The 24,845-nt window shown below is 41.2% G+C and overlaps 3 protein-coding genes across 3 annotated transcripts; 2 read left to right on the forward strand and 1 right to left on the reverse strand.

Moving 5' to 3' along the window:
- Nucleotides 1–531: 531 nt before the first annotated feature.
- Nucleotides 532–6,785, forward strand: cbx8a (chromobox homolog 8a (Pc class homolog, Drosophila)). Its single transcript, XM_049562456.1, has 6 exons — nt 532–663; nt 3,828–4,227; nt 4,352–4,395; nt 4,789–4,854; nt 5,276–5,342; nt 5,785–6,785. The coding sequence occupies exons 2-6, from the start codon at nt 4,159–4,161 to the stop codon at nt 6,610–6,612; spliced, it is 1,074 nt and encodes a 357-aa protein (XP_049418413.1). The 5' UTR covers nt 532–663; nt 3,828–4,158; the 3' UTR covers nt 6,613–6,785.
- A 131-nt stretch (nt 6,786–6,916) lies between these two features.
- Nucleotides 6,917–16,706, forward strand: LOC125880154 (meteorin-like protein). The gene is made up of 4 exons (XM_049562460.1): nt 6,917–9,723; nt 10,228–10,631; nt 11,879–11,938; nt 14,054–16,706. Exons 1-4 carry the CDS (start codon nt 9,638–9,640, stop codon nt 14,389–14,391), a joined length of 888 nt encoding a protein of 295 aa, XP_049418417.1. The 5' UTR covers nt 6,917–9,637; the 3' UTR covers nt 14,392–16,706.
- A 3,148-nt stretch (nt 16,707–19,854) lies between these two features.
- On the reverse strand, nt 19,855–21,758 carry aqp8b (aquaporin 8b). The gene is made up of 5 exons (XM_049562465.1): nt 21,272–21,758; nt 20,901–21,027; nt 20,591–20,805; nt 20,150–20,284; nt 19,855–20,055 (listed from the first exon to the last, which is right to left on the reverse strand). Exons 1-5 carry the CDS (start codon nt 21,532–21,534, stop codon nt 20,013–20,015), a joined length of 783 nt encoding a protein of 260 aa, XP_049418422.1. The 5' UTR covers nt 21,535–21,758; the 3' UTR covers nt 19,855–20,012.
- Nucleotides 21,759–24,845: the final 3,087 nt, after the last annotated feature.

Consider the following 24,845-nt stretch of genomic DNA (forward strand, 5'->3'; position numbering starts at 1 on the left):
TAACTAAGAATTCAAATATCGCCGACTTTGGCCTCTTTATCATGGGAATGAATCCATTAATTAATAAATTAAGAATGTATTTCGGGTGTTATTTGGGCTGTGTGAGCTCCTGAAGTCTAAAAAGGGCAAAAATATGACGATCAATCGATTAGTCCAAACAGGCCCAGAGGGGACTGTCTAAAACTGGCAACCAAAGACGTGAAAGACGCGCGTTTTCTCAACAGAAATCAAATGATATGAGCGGGATTTCAAAACCCACGAACGCACACACACACACACACACACACACACACACACACACACACACACACACACACACACAGCTCGCAGGTCTCACTGTGTGTGTATGTGTGTGAAGGGTATCTATATAGGCCTTTCATGGCTTTGAACCAACTGTGTGAGTCAGTCATGCATCCGTAGGAAACTGAAACATCGTTGAGCAGGGGGCAACATATTTATAGACCAAGTGTGATGTTTCACATTCCCCCTTTATCATCGTACCCAGCAGCAGCAGCAGCCTGCTCAGTGTCGGTTTCATCCCCGCACAGTGCGGCAGCCTCACAGGATCATGTCAGCAGCAGGATCGTTTGGATAATTTAAAGCCCAGTGTGTGACCCGGTGGAGGCCTGTTGCTCAGAAAATTTAATAGATCTAAATACAGAGGTAATATTTGAGAATAAAATAATGAAAGGGGCTTGCATTAATTAGGGGATTACCTGTGTTTTCTTTTAGAATACATACGAGGTGGAACAAAAGCATCAGTTGGTGTTTCATTTTCATCCAGACAGAGCTGTTAAACACAAATAGATGCAACCTAAAAATGTAAAATAGTGTGAGAAATGAGAGCTGCATGACTCTGTGGTGTATCAGGCTGCTGTAAAGGATGCTTTCTAATTCAAAGCATGCGCTGAAATGTGGCAAAGCTGCAGGTTTGAGCCACACCGCTTCACAGTTTCTTGCTTGTGGTTTTTTTTTTTCTTCTTAATGTGAGAGCCACCTTCAGTAGAAAATGTCGCCCGGTAAAGTAGGACAGTGAACAGCGAGCTGTGTGCAGCAGTTGCCCAGAAACCAGAGAGCCAATAATGTTCTCACAGAGCCAGCACTGTTTATTCATGTACGGCTGTCGCCATTGCGGCTCCCGCAGACTCACTTTTCATCGACTCACAGCCAAATATGGAGAACCGCAGCAGCGCAGCAGTGTGCGCGAGGCTGCCTGCGTCTCTGCACGCACCAAGCCGCCTTTCTCTCTGAACACAAACCATGCAGGCTATAGCCATTATAGCACCGACAGGAAATGTCGGTCTACAGGCTATGACTATCAAAATGGTGGTTCATATTTCGACGGCAGCCACAACGCATCTTTTGTCCGCGGCGCGCCCGCCTTTGTCTGCTCCACAGCGGGGAGAATTTAAACAGATAGCAGCAAATATATCATCCAGTGTCTTTAACGTGATCGACGGTGGAGACGGACACACCGCCTCCCTGCTTATGTTGCCATTTCATTTCACACATCTGCAGGACACGATCCCACATCCAATCACATCACAAATAATTAGAATTAATTAAGAGACAGCCTTTTTACTTTCATGGATGGCATTTACTGTAGATATTAAATCGGGATTTCATGGTTTATAAAACACAATGAAGCGCGCAGATCAAGACAAAAATGGAGACAAGCACATTTGTATGCAATATTTGCCATTAATACTAATAATCAGCGGTGAACGCGTGTGAAATAACTATGAGGATTTCTGTTTTACTGTCACCTTAAAGCTGCAACCACTTTAAAAACCGCCACAGTGGCCAAATAATGTGTTGTCAGTCAGCAGAAATGTGTGGCCCACACACAGTTAGTGGCAGCATCAACAAAAAGCTTTGGTGGTAGACAAGATAACTGATGCGGGGACTTTATATCTGCTTTATTCATTAAATAAATCAGCAGTCACAGGCCTGCACAGACTGCACATATATGTTGGCATCCATTTTAATCACACTAAGGGGAAAAAAAGGAAGAAAATCGAAGTAGAAAATCTGAAAATGATCCAGTCTTGCGCCCATGCTTTATTGTGTTTACAGCATTTTTAATTAATTAAATTATTTTTCAACGTGTTTTCTGTTTGACCTTCCGTTCAGTTCAGTTAAAAGGCGGATGTGTGTGGCCTGGAGGCTTTGGCGAGATTAAGATAAGCTCATGTTTCTCTTGACAAAATGTATCCAAGCTTTGGTCCCACATTTATTGTTTATTTAATTTTCATTATCATTTAAAATGAAGGGCTGATGGGTGTAGAAAATGACACCTGAGGCCTACACAAAATTAAGTCACAGTTATGTATTCAGTCATTTTTTTTGTCCATGTTTGTCACTCAATTATGTGAGTAATATTCCGAGTAAATGTTTTTTATTACCACCATGATATTTGTTCAGTATATTACAAAAAAGGCAAAAAATGTAGTAATAATTATTATAATTATAATAGTAATAAATTTCTACTGACTGCAGAAAAACATTTTATTTTTAATTAAATTATAAGTGCTTCGTTTTATTTGTGACACCCACAAACATAAATCAAAAAACATAATAATAATAATTATTATATTATGTTTCCAAACTCTAATAATAAAATTAACACTGTCGTCATGGAGGAGTAACCAAAAAACAAATTTCTTGGACCCAACAGGCCATCATGGTCATATTTATGCAAGGGGAAAAAAAGAATATTAAATTTAATTAATTGAGGCATTTTTATTGTCTAAAGATGCACAACACATTCCTCCACTGATTACAGAAATGTAGTTTTTGTTTTACGCAAACCAAAGACAGTTCATCCGGGTTAATAACACAATTTAAATTTAGCCAAACTTTAACTTTGCAGGTAAATCACACCCTGCCCTGCTGGGTGGGGTCTGCTTTACTAAATAAAGTAACACCTTGGCTCAATACTTTCCGAAATTCAAAAGTCACCCAAGACTTAAATAATGTCATTTATTAGCTCAGAATAAAAGCTGATGTAGATCTAAAGGCTGTGGATATTCTGCTTGTTTGTAGGGGAAGAAATCGACATGAAAGCGGTCGTTTTGACCATTGTGTGGTTTTCATGTAGCCTGGTTCCTCTTATAAAAATTATATCATAAATAGCTAAATAACCCGACTTCCATTTGGTGCTGATGGGCAATAGATTGAACAAAATATGTAGCCTCTGCATGATCATTAAAAACCGACCGAATTAAATGATTTTTTGTTTTTTAATCGCTCTCCATTCTGCATCCAATAAATCTTTGTGCGCTATAGTTGTGCTGCCTCACCGACAGTGCGTAAATCTCAGTGCGCAAAAGTCCAATTACGCACGGTATTGCTTTATATTGTTGCCCGTGTAATATTTTCTCTTAATATTCAGCACCTGAAAAGCTGGAATTGATAAAGAAAATGTGTTGTCGCATTTTTTATTGAACAAATTATTTGAAATAATCAGTCACGCACCTGTAAACTAATGATAACCAAAGTGTGTCTGAGGGTGAAAGTTTTTACCTGGAGTGGGGCAGATATTGAAACATTAATGTACCCATTTGGTAAACTGGTAACAAAAAAAAATGTATGCAGGGATTTTAATTTTTGAGGATTTTAATTTATTATTCTTTTTAATTATTAATGATTTTACATATAATATTTGCAGGTGTTTTGTGTGAATGTGTTGTGCGTGAGGATGGCATCTTTTACTGAACCACCCATTACCCTCTCTCACTTATTTATTTATTTTTTAATTTATTTCTTTAAATGTTTTTACATGCAAGTGAAATTATTATTTTTCTCCTTTTTGTTTGGATTTTTAGGACCCCCTCAGGGACCTCAGGGGGTCCGTGGATCCGCTCCGGGAGCCTCTGACTCTGCTTGTCCCACTGTGCCAGACATTCCTGTACAGCAGCCAGAGCAGCGGGGCTCCTCCCCTTCACTCAGAAACCCGGAGCACGTAGCAACAACTGAGCCAATGTGCTCCACCGCGATCCGTCCTACCGACTGCGGTGCCTGGCAACAGAAAAAGACGTGATGACGTCCTCCCCAGATTGCGTATTATGGGATGTGCGGAATTAAACAACCCGAAGAGGACACGGGGAAGCCAAAAATAATAAAAGAGACAGAAATAAACGAGGTGCATGGTGAATCATGGAGCTCTCGGCTGTTGGTGAGAGCGTCTTCGCAGCCGAGTCCATCATTAAACGGCGAATCAGACGGGTATTCGCTGCTTTTTCTGTGGCCCACAGGCTGTGTCTCCACACCTATTACGCAACCATTTGTTTGTGCTGCGCCTACAGGCAACCCAATGATAACCTGAATGTATTACGGATCTGTTTTGCAGGGTCGCTGGGAATATCTCGTGAAATGGAAGGGCTGGTCTCAGAAGTGAGTATTGTAGCGGAGGCTGTGAAGGACAGCGCTCCATCCTGGCCGCTCGCACAACTGCACCACCTCACATTATCGTTTATTCAGCTTGTGGATGTTTTTTTAATCATATCATCTGCTGTGTTTGTGCCGTAGTGCAGTCTGTACGTTTGGTGGCTCCTGTCATGGTGTTGTAAATGCCCGAGCTTCAGCCCGCCAGGATCTATTAAACTAGCTTTAGCAAATGGCTGGGTTCACCATGCGTCACTGTCCGCTACGTAGTCTGTAATTGCAGCTCACGCAGCGAGATCGCTTTGATTAAAAAAAAGTATTCAACCGCGTGTGTGCGCGTTGACATGTGATCCGCCCAACGTGTGGTAACAAACACCTCTCCTCTTCGTTGTTTGGACGCAGGTACAGCACCTGGGAGCCGGAGGAAAACATTCTGGACGCACGGCTCTTCGCTGCCTTCGAGGAGAGGTGAGGGTTTGACAGCGCAGCAGTAGGCCTCTCTGCTCCGCCGCGCATTCTGTGCCACAAACATGTTCATTTAAATAACATGCTAAGCTCACATTTGGACCCTTTAATCGTATATTTTCAGAAAGAAAGTGATAATAAGTGTCAGTGGAGCGAGCTCATCCAGCTTCCACTTTAGATAGTTGCAATGTGTGAAGCCATTTTCTCATCCCAAACAGCTTATCTGCTTTATTCTGACACGTTTTTCATTCGAATTTAACTTACTTCCAATCAAAAAAAGTGCATTGAAACAAGTAAAACTTACTCCATCTGCAGAGTTTGTCATTTGCTTGGCAAATTATATTTTCCGATTTAATTAGAGCCCAAATAAAAATATATTCGTTAATGTGTTGTGATGAATCGTTTAATGATTTTCATTCGTCAGGGAGCGCGAAAGGGAGCTGTTCGGTCCGAAGAAGAGGGGACCCAAACCCGAGACATTTCTCTTAAAGGTTGGTGAATCATTTGATGCGCATTTCTCCGTGTTTCATTTGATCTCGCCGCCTTTCTGAGGCGATACAGCTGATGAGTAATTTCCTTGATCTGAAAACTACAGCCGTGTTAATTTTGAAACTGTTGGAGCGTGACTCACAAACTAGTGGAATGACAGCTGCAGCCCAACAGAAAATCTGTCATTCACCCAAATGGTTTTCATGAAGTTAAGTTGGGTACAGTGTCTACACATTTTACGCATCCTTAATATATTATATGAAGTGTTATAGTTTTATGTATTGGCATGCATTCTTTAAAAGAAGCCAAGCAGCTTCTGGACGAGGCCTCGAACGCCCAGTGTAACCAAACAGATCTGCAGCTGCTTCTCTTAAACCTTTAAATTTCCTCAGGAGAATTCAGATGTTCATTTCTTCTCGTAAACGTTATTTGCTCTGTCCTCAGGCCAAAGCCAAAGCCAAAGAAAAGACGTATGAATTTAGAAGAGAGGCTCCCAGAGGGATCCAGGTTTCCTATCCCATCCCGGAGCCTATCATAACACCGAGGGCCCGGGAGGGTTTACGCACTGTGGTTCCCACCATCTTCCCCCCGAGCGCGGTCAACAGAGGGGAGAGCGTCCACGTCCGACCACCGGAGCCAGAGAGGAGGCCCAGACCGACTCCATCAGCTGCTCTTACAGTCCATGAAGCCGCCCGGTTCCCCAAAAAGAGAGGGCGCAAACCGAAGCTGCATTTGCATTATGATAAAGATGACGGAGAGCCGGACACCAAACGGAGCAGGTCACTGGCGGAGCCGGTGTCACACGGTTTGTCCAGCATGTCCCGACGCTTGCTTCATCATGGGGAGACGTCAGATCACAGCCTCATCCAGCTGACCAGGAGGTTTCAGGAGGAGACCACAATTACACCCAAACACAGCAGCGAGCAGAGACACGCGGGGTTGTCTTACAGCTGCGCGTTCAACCCAGATGTGCGTAAAAGCGATCACGGGGGACACAGGACTAAATGTTTGAGCAGGATGGCTATTCCTCGGCCTAGCAGCTCTGCAGAGCATCAGAGGCATCGCATGAAGGAGTGCTGTCCGGCCCGGGAGCAGCCTGCTGACATCTCCACACAGTCCATCCATGAGCAGTCCACGCGACCAACCTCGACCTGGACCCCCAATTTCACCAATCTGGACACTGTGACCGTTACAGATGTCACCATGAACTTCTTGACAGTCACCATCAGAGAGAGCAGCACGGAGAAAGGCTTTTTCAGAGAGAAAAGATGAGTATGTGGGTCAGAGGAGGCAAATACATATATATATATATATATGCGTAAATAATTCTTTAACAAGCTACAAACTAACACGCCTACTGTAATACTATATTTTTTCTATGTAACTTTCAAACGTGTACATACAGATATTTAATACGCTGCTGAGAAAATAAAAAATGAAATTGACATTGTGAGTTTTTTTTGCACTCAGCTAACATCTTGTTGTGTCATTTTAACTACAAACTGTTAAAGCATGTCATCATAAACAAGCTTGTCATGACCTTTGTGGAATAATCCCATAATATCCACTTCACTAAAACGCACCCAGATACCCATTGTGACATCTTCCTCCTAATTAAACAACATTATAAAGTTACAAACTCATATTTATGTGCATTTAACCACCCAAACTAAGTCTGGGTTTTGAAGATTATTTCCATTCATGTGTGTCACTTTTTAAACAAGAGGCCACTTCTGTCTAATAAGCTTTATGTGTAGTATTTTTGACTCTTTAACTAATTATTAAGGATGTTTGCTGGCAGTATTATCACGTCAAATAATCGAAATAATCAGCCACATTTTAAATTAGCAATATCGCTTTGCAGGAAAATTAAACTCAAGCATATTTAGACGACCCAAATAAATTAGCCACGTGTTTCACAAAGTGTTGACACCTTTATATTTATAATATAAAACCGCTCACAGGGCAGAAAATAGTGATCTTGTAAAAGATTTGCAGTGTTTCTTTGCTGGGGTCAGGCTCTGAAATTGATCATTCCTGCTGTTTTTGTGTGTATGAATTATTCCAACAATAATTTTGGGAAGAGGGCTGAATACATGCATGAGATAAAATGTGCTCATGTTGGATTTATTTTGAAAAGGCTTTTCTTCTGGTGGAATTTTGTACCAGGAGCTTAATTGTGACATTAAAACTCCAGCAACTTTGGTTCTGTGACCCCGACGGTTCACTTGAAGCAATGAGGGCCTGATCTCAAGTTGGAGAAATACTGCAGTTAATTATTTTAACATTTATTTGATTGCCTTTCTTTTTTTGTAAGCGGCAGTGAAAAGGTTATGAAGCATATCTCATGAGAATGAAAACATGCATTAAAGCTGTGGGGCTTCGGTGGACCTGATTACTGATTAAAACTTGCGCGTATATTCTTCTTGTTCCATCATCAGCACCGGCACTGATGTTCATTGGTAAGATTACAGACCTCAGAGGGCGAGGTAGGCCTTAAAGCCTACAGCGAGTCTATAAAAGTGAGCTGACAGTTTTAATTTAAACAATATAAATGTTTTAAACAGGATAACTTAAGAACATCAGTGCGCAGACTGCGGAAAGTGCTTCCCAAACGGTGACCCCGTGTCAGGCTCAATAAACGGAGGTTAATGGTTTTATTTCCCCCTTTTTTTAATGCTGTGTCATTCTAAAATATCATGCAGAGGCCGTGATTTTCCCCATCAATGTCCATGTTTTCTACCAGGACACAATTTGCATCACCTTGCTCCATCAGGCCTGTACAGTACACGCAGGACCCAGGCTGCACTGCGCCAATAAGAGGCCACTTCTCTCCGGCACAAAGCCTCCATTCATTTGACTTTGCTTTGTCTCTGTGGGACACATGACCCGATCTGACCATTCGGTACTCCTGTGAGGACACTGCTTCTGGTTTCTGCCTCACCAGTGGTTATTTGCAATGTCTAAATATGCGTGTGGGCGAATATCTGGATTTGGTGTTGTGGTTTAATGAAAAGTGGAGGAGAAGCGCAGTTTTGTTGAAATACATTTTGACGCAAATATCCTAAAAATGCACTGCAGCATTGCCAACTTCGTCATGTTTAAAATGTATCTTAATACTTAATCGTATTCTGCATTCATCCTTAAATGTTTTAGGCCACTAGGCGTGTAGATTTTTCAAAGTTGTGGTGACAAATTCTTCCAAACTTCTTAAAGTATCTGAGCATGCGAAGACTTTTCCTGCAGCTGTGACAACATCTGGCTAAATTCTCCATGTGAGTGTAATTTACTCAACGACGTACCCATCAAGAAGCTCAACCCTTTGATCTGATGCTGCTGCCCGAGGGCCTATATGCGAGCTATACCTCGAGAGCCATGAGCCCTGAGAGCGGCCTGCATGGTTCCGCTCCACAGACCTCACCTTCCACAAGATGTCGCCACCAGCAAGACCTTGAAACGGTGCCAAGTTATGTTCGCACAAAGAGCCTGCAGGACAGGTTAAGAATGAAGCGAAACCACTCACCCCGAGTGGATTAATCATTGGTGAAAGCTGGTAATGTTTGTTTTCATCAACAATATTAGCGGCTGTTGAGTTACAGCCTCCTCCTGCTGGAAGCCTGCAGCAGGACTTTGTCCTCCAGATGTGTGAGCGCATTGTGCGGTGCATCATCCCGCCACTAGATGCAGCTCGAGCACAGAAACACAGGCATTTCTATATCCCCCCCTCTTTATTTATTTATTTCTTTTTTCTGCTGGCCTACTTTTGACATGCATACAGATTGGATTAACTGCTCTTATAGCGCAGCAGAGGAACAAAGTTTGACTCGTGATTTGGTGACTTCGGGAGGATGGGTGGACTCACAGTTTTATCATTTTTACTCAACTGCTGTATTTCAGTTTTGCTGTTTTCCTGTATAAATGTAAGCTATAAAATAAGAAGTATAACTTACTGAGCACTTGTGTAAAAGTGAAATAACTAACAGCGGGAAACTTCTCTGAAGTGGATGAATTATTGTGCAGAAAGGCGCACTGCTGTTAACAGATGGCTGAGGGCTTTCAAACTGATTGCCTCTTTAGAGAGCAAAGACAAAGACCTGCAGAGTCCAGCAGTCCCCCAACAACTGGATCAGTCCTAATGAGACAGAGAGAGAGAGGGAGGGACAGAGAGCGCATCTAGTGAAGCTGAGGAGTCAGAGTCGCGGTGCAGCAGAGCTCATGTCCTCTCGATAGCGCACAAACTTTCCAGCCATGCACTTCCGTCCACTTCTGTCTGGATTCTTATCTTTATGTGAGTGAGATGTTGCCAAATGTGATCATTTTGATGTGCATCCTGGGTCTTCAGTTGCGGCACTGTGCGGCTGATCTATGCAACTGGACTGGAAGGTGAGGAACTTCTCTAATTTCTGCAAGATTATTGTGTTTAAAAGAAAGAAATGTTAGGAAAACACTTGCCAATTTAAAGGGCAGTGCCACTAATGGCTGTACTGGTGTGGTAATGCGTAATAGATCCATTAAAAGCCATTAATAAGAACAACTTTTGGGTTACTGGTGATTCGTTTGACCACTTATTTCCAGAGATGAGCTGCAGGCGAGCTGCACACACACACGCGCAAAAAGTGTTAAAACTTACTTTTAAAATGGCTTATTAACATGTGTAACTGCAGATTTAATGCTTATTATATGTCAAGAAACGAATGAGCATTTATTCATGATTTTTAACTGCATTATTGCCAAATAGAAAGGATAAACTTTAGCCTAGAAACCTAAAATTAGTGTCTTATAACTGATTAATAAAGCCATAAGTAACAATGTGATTCATGCCATAGCAGTAATTTTAATTGCACATTATTCACTTTTTAATTCCCCGTTTTCTCCCCGTGGATCCAGCGGTTTTGCAGCTGCTGTAGACTCCCGCATTGTCCTCCAGGTGCGGCTGCGCTGCACAGAAGGCTCGGTGAGGTGGATATACCCAGGCCAGGCTCTCCGGGTGGTCCTGGAGCCCAACCTGTCCTCCGCCCGGCGCACCACCGTCTGCATCAAACCCTCTCCCTCCTTCCGCGGAGCCAGCGTGTTCATTGAACGGGCCGGGGAGCTGGAGCTGCTGGTGACGGAGGGCGCGAGGCCCGAGCAGCAGGTGTTCTGTTTCCGGGCAGACGGTCCGCACAGGCCCGCTATCTACCTCCAGGCCAGCCCGCAGAGTGATGGAGCCTGGAGCAGACGCACGATGGGCTTCAGATACGAGCTGCTGGGGAACTGGAGTGCTGCATTCGTGGGCCACAGCGGGCTTCAGAGTGAGTAGCTACTCTGTGACTCTTGATTCATGAAGATCAGTCCAAAATAGATGCATTTATACATTTTGACCCTTTTATATGTAACAAACTGCAATATTAATGGTTTATAAATCATTAACTAAAGCTTTATAGAGCAGTTATGAGCCATTAATAAGACCATCCTTTGGGTTGCCAGGTTGGTACTTTCTGGAGAACGCCTGCAGAAGATCATAAATCAAAATAATCCATACTGATTAAGCATTTATTAATGGGTCACTAACACCTATACCTGCCTTATCACCAAACTGAAAAGATAAATATTAACAAAAGGGATTTTTTTTTTTTACAACCTGGCAACCCAAAGTCTTATTAATGGTTAATAACTGTTTGATAAAGTATTAAGACAAGCTAACAACCTATTACAAACTCATTATAAAGGGTGCCTTATTAGAAAGTGGCACTAAAAATTCAAACACAGTTTAAAACCCATGTATTGCACCAACAGTCATGGAGTATGAGGGACTTACCAGTCCTAATTCCCAGAAAAAAATAGCGCTTATTTAATTACAGACCCCAATCATGCTGACTGGAGCATGCAGCTGCTGGTCAGTCGTGTGTTTTGTCTGGCTGTCTGGTTTCCATCGTGGGGACAAAGCAGCGAGGATGGAGCAGACCACAGGGCGGCTGAAGGGCACCGGGCCAAGGGGCCTGAATTGAGACTGCAAATACTTTGCAGATTCCACAAATGCCTTTTTATTGTGCATGTCTGTTTATTAGCATTTATCCATGTGTGCGGGCTGTTTTCAATGTGGTGATGTCATTCTGTGTCCATAATAGACAGCTGCTGGTTTATCTTCTCTGCACTGCCAGTCTGGCAGAAGTGTTTGACTCCTGCGGTCTCCTGCATTGGCACGGGGTCATTCAATTAGGTGGACACAATAGAAGTCAAACGCGGGGTCAAGACTAGTGAGGGTTTTTGATCTGGAGGTGGTGTGGTGGGCAGAGCACTTAAACACAGGAGCAGCATTCCTTCATTGAGCCCCTGGTTTCTTCACTCTTTGACGTGAGGAGGGAGATGAATGGAGTCGGTATGTGTGTCAGATTTTAGGTCAGTGGAGTGGTAGGGAGGAGAGATGACACCCATCTATCACTCCGTGTCAGTCATAGAGCTTTGGGTCATGGACTGGGAGAAGGTGGTTATGATTGACAGATTGGATGCAGGACTTTTTTAAAATGTCATTTTCTGAACTGATTTTGTCTCCTTACAGCTTCATGCCGACCCTGCAATGATACAGAACTCCTCATGGCCATCTGCAACAGTGACTTTGGTGGGTACATAACAATCTTACACTACAAACCAAAGATCTGCGGTAAAAACACACTAACAGAGTGTATTCACACTGAGATATACTGAAGCTACAAAGCAATGTAAAGAAGTAGCCCAAGTGTAAAAACAAATGAAGGAGAATATAAATGAGATTTGGTCTGATAAACACTGTGAGATACCTGACTTGTAAATGGTGGATGTAGTCAAGTGTGATGCAATAGTTGCATCAAAAAGAGCATCACTGTGCAGAAATTTAAATTTTTGAAATTAATATGACACATTCATTTGAGTATTTTACGCAGTATAAGCATTCATGTGCTTGTGTTACATTTAAGCTGTTACATGTTTTTGCAAATTTTTACCCCTCTGCATTTATTTAAGCTGTGTAAAATATTGTAATTTTTATATTACTACATTTATTTGACAGCTACACTCACTAGTTTCTTCGCAGATTTTACAAAGAAATACTTCACCCAAAAGAATGATCATTTGTATCTCAATTACTTACCTTGTGTAATGTTGAATTTGTCAAGAAAACTTTTTTAAAAATGCCTCCGCAGTGGATGAAAAATCCAAAACTGGGGAGAATTCCTTGTGAACTGAAGTTAGCAACAGCAAAACTGTACCAAAACATCTCTTTACAAACTCTTTCACAACTTGTGCAGTATAATCCAAGCCTCATTTATTCAGCTGTGTGCTCAGTACTGACCAAAACACCTGTATTTTTGCTAAAACGTAACTATTTAAAACAATTTGAAACAGTCTCACACATGGATGAGTAGCATACCTAGGCAAGCATGTACATTTGAACTCTGCTCAGTGGAATGCACGCGCAATGTTCATGCTGTATGCAAAATTTAGAGCATATGAGCATATTCTCATAACATAGAGGTGGCTAAGCCAGTGGCTGGTGGCTAACAGTGCCATAAACAGCGCTAAACAACAGTAACAGTGCTGACAGAGCTAACAGTGTTAACCAGTAGGGAAATGGAGGGCGAGCGCTATGTTTCCACACCAACACTGTCCTGATATCAGCGGTAACTGCCATATGAGCACAGTACAAAGCAGTTGTGATGAACTGGGGAAGGGTATACACATATGCACAACATGCGTGCATTGGCGGACTGGTTTGCCAGAAAAAAACACAGAGAAGCTCGGACTACAACAGACACAGAAGTAGCGTGACTTCATTCTCTGCTCTGGACGCCATTACTCCATGATAACTTAACACAGCAAATAGTGGTTTGCTGATATATTAGTGCTCTCAAAGTCACATGTTGCACCCATAAATTATAAGATGTTTGGACTGAGTGTACGACTGGATAAATGACACTTGGATTGTACTACAGAAGTTGTGTGAGAGTTTGTAAATGGATGTTTTGATATCTATAGCTGTTGTTAAACATGAAACTCTATGACTTCAATACGTCAAGAATTTTCTCTGTTTTTGGATTCTGCGTTCACAATGGAGGCATTCGAGAAAAAGAACGTTTTCTTCATGAATTTAAGGTAGCACGGGATCAGTAATTAATATACAAATGATCATTTTGTGGGTGAAGTATTCCTGCAAGACCATCTTAGAAAATGTGATTCAGCGTAGTAGATAAAATTAACTCCACCTGGACAAACAACAAAAATAAAATTTTGCTTACATGTTAATGTTGCATCACTATAATCCAGTAATATCCTATTCACATGTGGCTTCCATGCTGAGAATACGTTTGTACTGTTACTTTTAGTAAAAAAGATTTTGAATGCATGGTCTGAATTTTTCCTCCACCCCTGAGATGAATATTAAAAGCTGATCCTATCATCTGGTGAATGCCCAGGAGGCAGCAGCTCTGCTGGTAGCACAGAGGAGGTCAAACAGATGTCGAGGGAGCTGCAGAATGGGAGAGACCTGTGCTTTAGAGCACAAGTAATAGGTCTTCATTTTTGTGCCTCAGTCTCACAAACCTGCCATGTTCATTTAAAGATAAGGAATAGTTCAGCAGCGAAGGTGTGATTGGCTAAAGAAGTTTCGTCATCCAAAGCACACTGGTTATTCACTGATTTTTCATTTGCTTCCCTTAATGCATGAAGGGTATAGGTATAATTCTGCTCTTTTTTCTTTCAGTGGTCCGAGGCTGCATCAAAAATGTCACCCACAACTCTGAACGCCAGACGTCGTTGGTGGAGGTGGCAGCTGTGAGGGTGTACTGGCAGCGCAGTGGAGTGTTTGAGCAACAAGCGGCTGCCCCTGTGTCACCTCGGTCCGTCCCGTCTTGGCGTGGACACATCCATACGCTCCTGCAGTGCCACGTGAAGCCTGGGGACGGAGAGTTTCTCTTCACAGGGTCAGAACACTTTGGGGAAGCTTGGTTAGGGTGTGCCCCACGATACAAAGACTTCCTGTCCGTCTACCAGACTGCCTGGGCAGCGCGTCGGAATTCCTGTGACTTCCCTTTAGACTGAGGAAGTGTGTTGTTTTAGCACTATACTGAGCCCGGCCAGTCTTTATCCACAGGCCTCCTCACCCCTGGCACTGTGGGAGACCCTGTAATGTTGTCATGTGCCAGCAAGGTGGCATCCAGCATCACCAGCAGGGACGAAGCTATTAAACTGCTGGTAGAAAACACATTTGGAGGAGCAAAGCAGGGGCAAACAGCAGGGCCTCCTGCACTGAGGCTCAGAGAGGGCTGGCCTTTGTCTCCCTCCCATCACTGCCTTCAGTCCTGGGAGACTGAGAAGGGGTTGGGTTGCTGCTTTCTCTTTGTGCTTCTCCCCACATCAACCGTTGTTCACTTTACTGGCTCTGTGTGACAATTGCCCCCTGAACTGAGGTGGGAGGGAAGGCTGAAGCGCAGCCATTCATTATGCCCAGTTTGTCCAAGTGAATAGGCTTAAACGTATGAGTGAAGTTACTTTTATTCAGATTCATCTGTGCTTAAAGGTGCAATGTGTAAGACTTAGCCAGAATTTTAGTTTAAAACATTCAAAAACGGAACTAACATTTTTAAGAAGAAGAAGTAACAGTATAATCAAAGACATCTTTTATTGTGTTGCAGAGATATCAGTGAAATTAGCATGCTAACCAGCTAGCCATAGCCTGTCCTCTCTTGTAATACCACTTGTATCTCGAGAGGCGATAATGGGGCAATGTAGCGTCCGGTCTGCTCTCAGTCCGATATGGGAGGACAGAAAAGTCAAGTCCAGTATTATGGTGCGTTCCATTTGCACTGGGAAGGTGGAATGTTTAAGTTCCCAGATGGGAAGTTCAACTGGAAGTTCTCAAAATCCAAGATGGCTATTTGCACATCATCAGTAGTCTTCGTTGTGTCTCATTAAAACAGTCAATCACACTTTGCGATCCAAATATAATCGTCGACATGTTGCCGTGGTGTTCGTATGTGCAAAAGGCAGCGTAATCCGTTTACTCTGCTACAACTGGTATGTTAACAACATCTTGATGTCATTCCCTGCTTCCACCTCCAGCTTCCAAGGTAAATGGAACACAGCAGAGGTTTTTGTTGTTTTGAGATACCTGCAATCTCTCCCAACATAAAGTTCAACCATCTTTCTATATCCTTAACTTCCTCCTTCGTAATTGGAAAAGCCGTCTTTGGTCCCATTTTGTTTGCTCAGTGCAATGTGTATGTGGTCGACCCATAGACCCATATAGAGATGGACAACATGACAACTCCCTAAAAGTGAAGCCAAAACATTTCAATCGCCCCCTGGTGGCTGGCTGCAGTGTAAGTCATAGATCCCGCTGCCTCCATGGAGGTGGATGGGACGTGGGTGAAACTAAAGAATCAAAGTACATGTACTGTAGAATAGATTTTTCCCAGAGATGCTTTGTGTCATTTCGGGCAGTTCTTATCACGCTGATGTTTGTTCAAGTGTTTGTTTTTCTGATAAGTTTGATTTTAATTAGTTTTTGATGCTATAAATAGAGGTTTTGATGTCATGATTGACAGCTGTGTGAACCAGTCAATGTGCTCACAATCAATGGTGTTGCTTACAACTGGTCAGCAGCCAGTGGCATGAGATTTTGGCTTCATTTCTGTAAAGTGGGAGTAAGTGGAGGGGTGTTATCATTCTTTATATACAGTCTATGGGTCGACCAAACAGTGTCTGCACAGTGAAAGCACAAACAGATTTCACAGTTGCTACCCACATCAACACAGCTGGGTGCCAGGAACAGCCCAGCCCACCAAGCCAGGCCCAGCTGGCCAGCAGGCTCACCCCTGTTTGGTCAAAGTCTGTACTCACTATACAGGCAAGAGCAAGAATATGTCTCACTTCAGACAATCTGACGTCAGGAGTCCCTGATGCTGGTGTGGTTAGGTCAGCCACTTCAGGCCAGTGTGCAGCCAAGCTAAGCTAGCTACCATTCGTAGCTCATTCAAGTCTCTGATCTTTAACTGTTGTCTCAGTCCAGGCATTGATCAAAGCCCACATATGTAGAGTCTCAAACAATACAAGGTCTGAGGTCTGAAACCTAAAATCTATTGTTTTTAGGCAAACACTGTTGAAAACTGGAAAGACACTCGATGCACAGACAGTGCAACTAATGACAACATAGACTGTACCGAAAAACATTCAGGATGGTGTCGATATATTTGATGTGGCTGTTTTCTTGCTACTATGGACTAAGTTTGGTGTATGTAGCCAGTCATTACACACTGCACCTTTTAAGTTTCAAATCCTCCTTGTTTTGTCTATTTATGTGTTGTGCTCTGTACATTACCTTTTACTTAAGGATTATTGTCTTTATAATGCAAAATAAACCCTCCACTGTGTTAGTGATCACTTTTTTGGCATTTATTTTGGTTCCACATATTTTCCCATGTTTTATTGTGTCAGAGCAAACACTTTACAAATTTAAATCAGAGACTACATAAAATATTTTAGTATTTAAGACTCGATATCTTTATAAGTCTGTCAGGCTTGCGAGAAGTTAGCATCAAATCAAACATTTCCACATTAACCACGAGCACAGGCTGTTAACAAAAATGAACATTTGATAAACAGTTTTCAAAATGGTGGCCAGTAGAATTTATTTTATCATCAACATGGAAATACAAAATAAGAACTCCAACATTGTTACTTGCAGATTTCTTTTTTATTCTGGTCTGGTCAGCTCTTACAGCTGTGCCTGATGAAGTGGTTAGAAATGAACAAAGCTCATGAACACTGCATAAAAATCTAAATTTCATGAGGCCCTCAAGTTCACGTGAATGCTCCAGCCCTTTAAGACTCAGCTTAAATGAACTAACACCCTCATTTCTCATCATATGATGCATAATCACATTTTTTTAGGGGAATGGGGCTTAGAAATAAAGCACCCTACAAGCTTATTCTGGCCGTTCTTCCTTCTGTGTCCCATCTTTTCCCCTGTAATCAGATTCTTATGATAATAGGATAGCCCTACCATTAAATGAAATACAAAAATCTCCTTAGATGGCGAAAAGCTCTGAGCAGACTGAATTGGGCTTTTCTTTTGAGTTGTGTGGCCCCTGCATCACAGCCCGAGAAGACGGATGGACAGATGTGAGGCCCCAAAGCCTGGGGATCCTCCCCCTCGGCCCCTCCCAGAAGACAGGGACAATTAATTGACTTTTAAAGCAAGTGTTTTCTTTGCCTATTCCACACTTGTCCTTGGCTGAGCGGGGCTCACAAATTGGTGTGTTGAACTTTTTATGAGGACTAAATAGCTGCCAATGAAAGTGTAAATGACTGTGTGGTGAATGGGGCCCGCACAATGGCTCTGCAGTGACAAGGCCTCTGGCAGACATAATGACTATTGTCACGGCTGCTGTCATCTAGAAACCATCAGGGCTCATGAATTCAAGAACCTAGAGAAGAGTGATCCCTGCTTTATACTCTCACTCTATCTACATTTTGTCTTCTTGTATATTTTCTTTTAATCTTTCCTATTTGTCTCATATTTGCTCCTCTTTGAATGTCTTGTTTCTCAGTTTCAGTTACTTCTGGCACTATAAGTTTTATATTTATCAAAAATTACTGGTAATATGAAAAAACATTTTCTGTGTGCACCCAGAAATATTGATGTTTGGCAAAAGGTTGCAAAAACATCTTACTTTGATAAAAGTTTCCTTAAAAGCAAGCTTTCCAAAAACTTTTTCATCCTACAGAAGCCCAGTCTGAAGTCTCCTCCCTCAGTATTGTCCCAGGGGGCCACCATGTCAAATTTCCAAGCAAAATATAGCCTCTCTGCAGGCTTTTGAGACCACACAATTCTCATCTCTGGGAATTCCAGCAGGCTCTCATGGGGAACGAGCCCAGGAGGGCTCGGCCCGGAGCTGCTGCGTGGTGTACCGGCAGGAGTCCACCCAGACTTGGGGGGTAATTGGTTTATCCCACCGCCTGGCCTGCTTTCCCATGTGGGCCACTGCTGTGGGGAGGCCCAGGGGTACAATATGGAAACAGCATGATACCCTCCAGTGCCGAACAGGCATTCAGTGCTGCAGCTATAGAGACCAGGGACAGAGTACGAAGAACACAAAGCTGAAGCAGAGATGTCTCTTGGCTTTGAAAAGGTTGCCATTTGGTGTCCTTTTAAGAGTGGGCAGCATGTGTGGTTGAAAATCTGAAGTAATTGAATTTTAGCTTTTTTGTAAATGTTCTTCTCAATTCAAAAGGTAATGAGTTTGAGAGTTTTTCCAAAGCTCTACATAATAGTTGTCATCACTCATGCACCTGTCATGCACCTGGCCGAAAACTAGATTTTCCTATTATCCTTTTAGTCTTACATAAAACACAGAGCCAAGGAATAACAATAACAAAACCAGAATGTATTTCTCTGAACTGGAGAGACAAATTTACTCAGTTTACTAATCATCTACAACTCTGTTTAACTTTAACTGTACCTATAGTAGTGTGGTGGGACCAGTATCATATTAACTTAACTTGTAAGCTCAGCATAATAATTCATTCTGTGCAAGCTTACAACCTTTGTTCTTCAACCATCAAACTGCAGCACCTGCACTTGGAGAATCAAGAGTAAAGTTACACACATTAAAGGTCCAGTGTGTAGGACTTGGGGACATACTAACAGAAAGGGAATATAATATCATATGGTGGTGTGGTGGTCAGCACTCTCGCCTCACAGCAAGAGGGTTGCCGGTTCGATCCCGGGTGTGGGAGCCCTTCTGTGCGAAGTTGGCATGTTCTCCCCATATCAGTGTGGGTTTTCTCCATTTTTTCCCTTTCCCTAGGTACTCCGGCTTCCTCCCACAGTCCAAAGACATGCAGATTGGGGACTAGGTTAATTGATAACTCTAAATTGACCGTAGGTGTGAATGTGAGCATGAATGGTTGTCTGTCTCTATGTGTCAGCCCTGTGATAGTCTGGTGACCTGTCCAGGGTGTACCCTGCCTCTCGCCCGATGTAGCTGGGATAGGCTCCAGCCCCCCCGCGACCCTCAAGAGGATGAAGCGGTTAGAAGATGAATGAATGAATGAATGAATGAATATTTTCTTAAGTGTATAATCACCTGAAAATAAGAATCGTATTGGAATTTTCTAACCTCAGAATGGGACATTTATGTCTACATATGGAGCGGATCCTCTCCTACAGAGATTGGCATGTTGCACTGCTATGTTTTTACAGTAGTCCAGAGCAGGCAAACCAAACACTGGCTCTAGATAGGGCCACAACAGTTTTTGCATTTTCCCATTGGCCATCATAGTCAGCAGCCCCTTCGTTATCCAGTATTTTATCCTGTTTTAATCTCCTGGTCCATTTGTTTTTTAGAGAATATGACCTGGTAAAAACCTCCTGAACAATGAACACTGAGGGAAATTTAACCACGTAAAGTTTCGGCTGGTTGCAATTTGCAATCCTCACCACTAGATGCCACCAAATCAACCTAAATCTTACACAGTGGGACTTTAATGTGACCAATAACAAACAAAAGTGCCTTTAATTATGTGAAAAAGTCCAACTTTATTGTATAGCAAAGACAGCATTATTGTACACAAACATCTCAGTGGAACAAAAGAAGGGGTAATATTGTAACTGTAGATGATAAAGTAATCTCACTATTTATCTCAACTAAGTTCATGTCTCATTTCAGAATGAGTCGAATCTTCCTGTCTCCAAGCAGGAGTCTGCGAAAACAGGAAAACAATTAGTTAAGTTGTTCAGTCTAATACAGTAACACAATCCTTTACAGTATAATATGTATATGTCGCGTTCCCCTACCGAACCAGTACGGCAGCTATTAGACCTCCTGCGATGGGTCCCACCCAGTAGACCCAGTGGTAAACCCAGTAGTTGCTCACTACGGCCGGACCGAAGGCTCTGGCTGGGTTCATACAGGTGCCAGATACATCTCCACTGATAAAACAAACAGGTAAGAGGTGATCATGTGAGCAGAGAACAATGATATCTATGTTAATTTTAATCCTACAGCAGTGTATGCTTCTGCCGTACTTGCATCACTGCTGCAGCATAAATATGACATCCCACAGTCATATGTGATATAGCAATAATAATGCAGATAAATGTGATATTTAAATTTTTTTTTTACTTGAGCAAACCTGTAAAATATCATGAATGCATCCCTACATGATATTAAGTTACACACAAACAGACACACTCAATTTCTCATCTGTAGACTCACATTTCTTCTGTTTTACTCACCCAGCCAAGATGTTGAAGATAACAGTACAGCCCACCAAAAATGGCACCATGGGACTTTTGGTCTTGGTGTTGACTGCCCCCAGCAGCAGCACCATGGTGATTAGGCACGTCATGGCGACCTCTCCAAACACAGCTCTTCCTACTTCGCTGTCTTCGTGCAGCACAGCAAACGCAGCTCCGTGGGCTTTGGCGAAGTTCTCCCCTGAGGTCATTGCCTGTTGGCATCAGCCATGATTCAGGGCTTTTTTATGCACATACAAGAAAGCCTAAGGTGAATGTTTTTATTGACACAAAAATGAGGCAGGTTCACCTTCGCCATCGCAGCTCCGAGCACCCCTCCAACCAACTGACATACAAGATATGGGGCCACCATGTTCAGCTCCATCCCTCCACATAGATAGATGGCCAGAGTGAATGGTGGGTTGAAATGGGATCCACTGGAGAGGCAAAAATCAAGACAAAAAATCAGTTCTGCAGAATTTTAAGCAATGTTGTCTTAAAATGTAGAACTTCTTAAATGGGCATTATGAATATGAGATATAAAAGTGCAACATGGATTGAATAATTAAGAATAGAATAATAGAATCCTATTTATAAAGAAAAAAAAATCTATATGTAAATAATTATTGTCCAGACAGTAAGACAACACTTGGCACAATAAACACTGAAGGTGATCCTCACCTGATCTCAGCCATACAAGTCACCATGACGGCTATAACCAGACCGTGCACCAGAGCTGGCTGAAGCCTCCCTGTAGACTCCACATTCTCTATGACCGACACACAGCCGATGAAAACGAAGAAAGTAGTTCCCACCAGCTCACCCAGACAAGGCTGAAATACCCTCTCAAATGTGCTAAGAGGTCTGGCTGGAGGTGGCTTTGACTCTGAAGTCATAAGAGACGCCCCAACTTCTGCCATCTCCATCATCTTCCCATCAGCCATGAGTCTTCAGTGAGGTCTGGTTGTAAGCGTTGAGGATGTAACACTGAGCCTGCTAACCTGAGGTCTGCATACAAATATCTCTGTGCCTGCTAATCACACGGACTTTGGTGTGTGAGGTTAGAGTCTGCGGAGAGTTGCTCCACTGACCTGCCCTGAACTCACTGACTCTTTTTCTTATTTATCCAAGATAGCTGGCTCATCCGCTCATTACAGGGACGAACTTGCAATGTGTAAATTCATGCATTTGCAGATGAGTTTGTGAAATGCGCCGTGGACTGTTTAAAAATCAGCCAGTTTTGGTCAATGATTGCAACTTAATAATTTACATCGAAGTTACATAAACATGTTTTCAGGAGCTACTTTTCCATGGCGGGGTCGAAGCAGGAGGGACTATGGCAACAAAAGCAGACCTTTTGTTATATGTTTGGCTTGACTGATTTATCTGGTATTGTCATATAGATACAGCAGTACTTCCATATTGTTTAAGTCAAGATTTTTTAAATCTTAATAATTATAAAACTGTGACAAAAATGTATTGGACAATGATGCAAGCCAGAAGACTTACTTAACTAAGCAAAGTCTTTAACCTGTTTTAAATTAGGAAAAATATCACTGAGTTACCTTAAACTGTATAATCTCATGACAGAATAGATGTTACTCACTAATTTATCATTTCCCAAAAGTTGTTCACACATTAGCCAAAGAATGCCACAAAAGAGATGGTGCAGACTTTGCGCACTGAGTGGTAATACAGTGTGCATGGTGACCCAAAACACACAGTGATTTTGAATCCTTCTCTGTTCTCGCAGGATGGTTTGTGCCTGTTCACAGGATGTATGATGATAACAAGAACGGGACAATTGCTAATGGATGCTCAAGGATTTTTGCACAGTGGTTTAGATCCACCAGTGGGTGGAGGTATATTGAATGAAAAAGCCCTCAGAATCACTGAAGCTGTACCAAGTTGATACTATACTATGACATTTTTGACATACTATACTATGACTTTTTATGACATTCTATACGCTGACTTTTTTCGACATACTATACTATGACGTTTTTGACATACTATACTATAACTATTTTACAACATATTATACTATGATGTTTTATGACATTATATACTCTGACTTTTTTTGACATACTATACTTGATTATTTTGACATAATATACTATGACTTTTTTGACAAACTATACTATGACTTTTTTGACATAATATACTATGACTTTTTTGACATACTATACTTTGATTATTTTGACATACTATACTATGACTATTTAATGACATATTATACTATGACTTTTTATGACATTCTATAGTATGACTTTTTTGACATACTATAACCTTTTTACAACATATTATACTATGACTTTTTTGACATACTATAACCTTTTTACAACATATTATACTATGACTTTTTTGACATACTATAACCTTTTTACAACATATTATACTATGACTTTTTTTGACATACTATACTATGACTTTTTGATATACTATACTATGACTTTTCAGGACATTCTACACTATGACTTTTTTGACAGCGCTGATCAAACATGACTCAAGATCTTCAGGTCAAAGGTTCGATCATTATCCAGGGCAGGTGAATTTTAACGTAAAACAACCAAATGAAAGGTTAAATGCACCTGGAAACATGTGCATATGTGTAGGCAGGATAACTCGGTGGGTAAGGCTACTGACCCCAGTGTGGGAGACTGGGGTTCACATCCATTACTACCTCACGAATATGCTACGGCACAGGATGGGTGAATTTTAAACTCCAACACCCAAATAAAAAAGGTTAAAGGCTTCTGGAGACATGTGCATATATGTAGGCAGGATAACACAGTGGTTTAGGCTACTGACCTCAGTGTGGGAATCTGGGGTTCACATCCATTACTACCTCACAGATATGCTACAGCATAGGATGGGTAAATTTTAAACTCCAATAGTAGTATGTCAAAAAGTCATAGTATAGTATGTCAAAAAAGTCAGAGTATAAAATGTCTTAAAAAAGTCATAGAATAGTATGTCAAAATAATCATAGTATAGCGTGACATCCAAAATATCATAAAAAATTATAGTATAGTATAACATCCAAAAGGGCGGCACGGTGGTGTGGTGGTTAGCACTCTCGCCTCACAGCAAGAGGGTTGCCGGGTCGATCCCAGGCGTGGGAGCCCTTCTGTGCAGAGTTTGCATGTTCTCCCCGTGTCAGCATCCAAAAAATGATAAAAAAGGTCATAGTATAGTATAATGTACAAAATATCATGAAAAAGTCAAAGTATAGTATGACATCTAAAATATGATAAAAAAAAAGTCATAGCATAGTATGACATCCAAAATATGATAAAAAAAAAAGTCATATTATAGTATGACATCCAAATTATGATAAAAAAGTCATAGTATAGTATGACATCCAAAATATGATAAAAAAAAAGTCATATTATAGTATGACATCCAAAATATGATAAAAAAAAGTCATAGTATAGTATGGCATCCAAAATTTCATAAAAAGACATAGTATAGTATGACATCCAAAATATGATAAAAAAAAGTCATAGTATAGTATGACATCCAAAATATGATAAAAAAAAGTCATAGTATAGTATGGCATCCAAAATTTCATAAAAAGACATAGTATAGTATGACATCCAAAATATGATAAAAAAAAGTCATAGTATAGTATGACATCTAAAATATGATAAAAAAAAAAGTCATAGCATAGTATGACATCCAAAATATGATAAAAAAAAGTCATATTATAGTATGACATCCAAATTATGATAAAAAAGTCATAGTATAGTATGACATCCAAAATATGATAAAAAAAAAGTCATAGTATAGTATGACATCCAAAATATGATAAAAAAAAAAGTCATATTATAGTATGACATCCAAAATATGATAAAAAAAAGTCATAGTATAGTATGGCATCCAAAATTTCATAAAAAGACATAGTATAGTATGACATCCAAAATATGATAAAAAAAAGTCATAGTATAGTATGACATCCAAAATATGATAAAAAAGTCATATTATAGTATGACATCCAAAATATGATAAAAAAGTCATATTATAGTATGACATCCAAAATTTCATAAAAAAAAAAGTCATAGTATAGTATGATGTCCAAAATATGCTAAAAAAGTCATAGTATAGTATGACGTCCAAAATATCATGAAAAAGAGTCATAGTATAGTATGACATCCAAAATATCATAAAAAAGTCATAGTATAGTATGACGTCCAAAATATCATGAAAAAGAGTCATAGTATAGTATGACATCCAAAATATCATAAAAAAGTCA

The sequence above is a fragment of the Epinephelus fuscoguttatus genome, linkage group LG19 (genome assembly GCF_011397635.1).
Source record: "Epinephelus fuscoguttatus linkage group LG19, E.fuscoguttatus.final_Chr_v1".
NCBI classification, from domain to species: Eukaryota; Metazoa; Chordata; class Actinopteri; order Perciformes; family Serranidae; genus Epinephelus; species Epinephelus fuscoguttatus.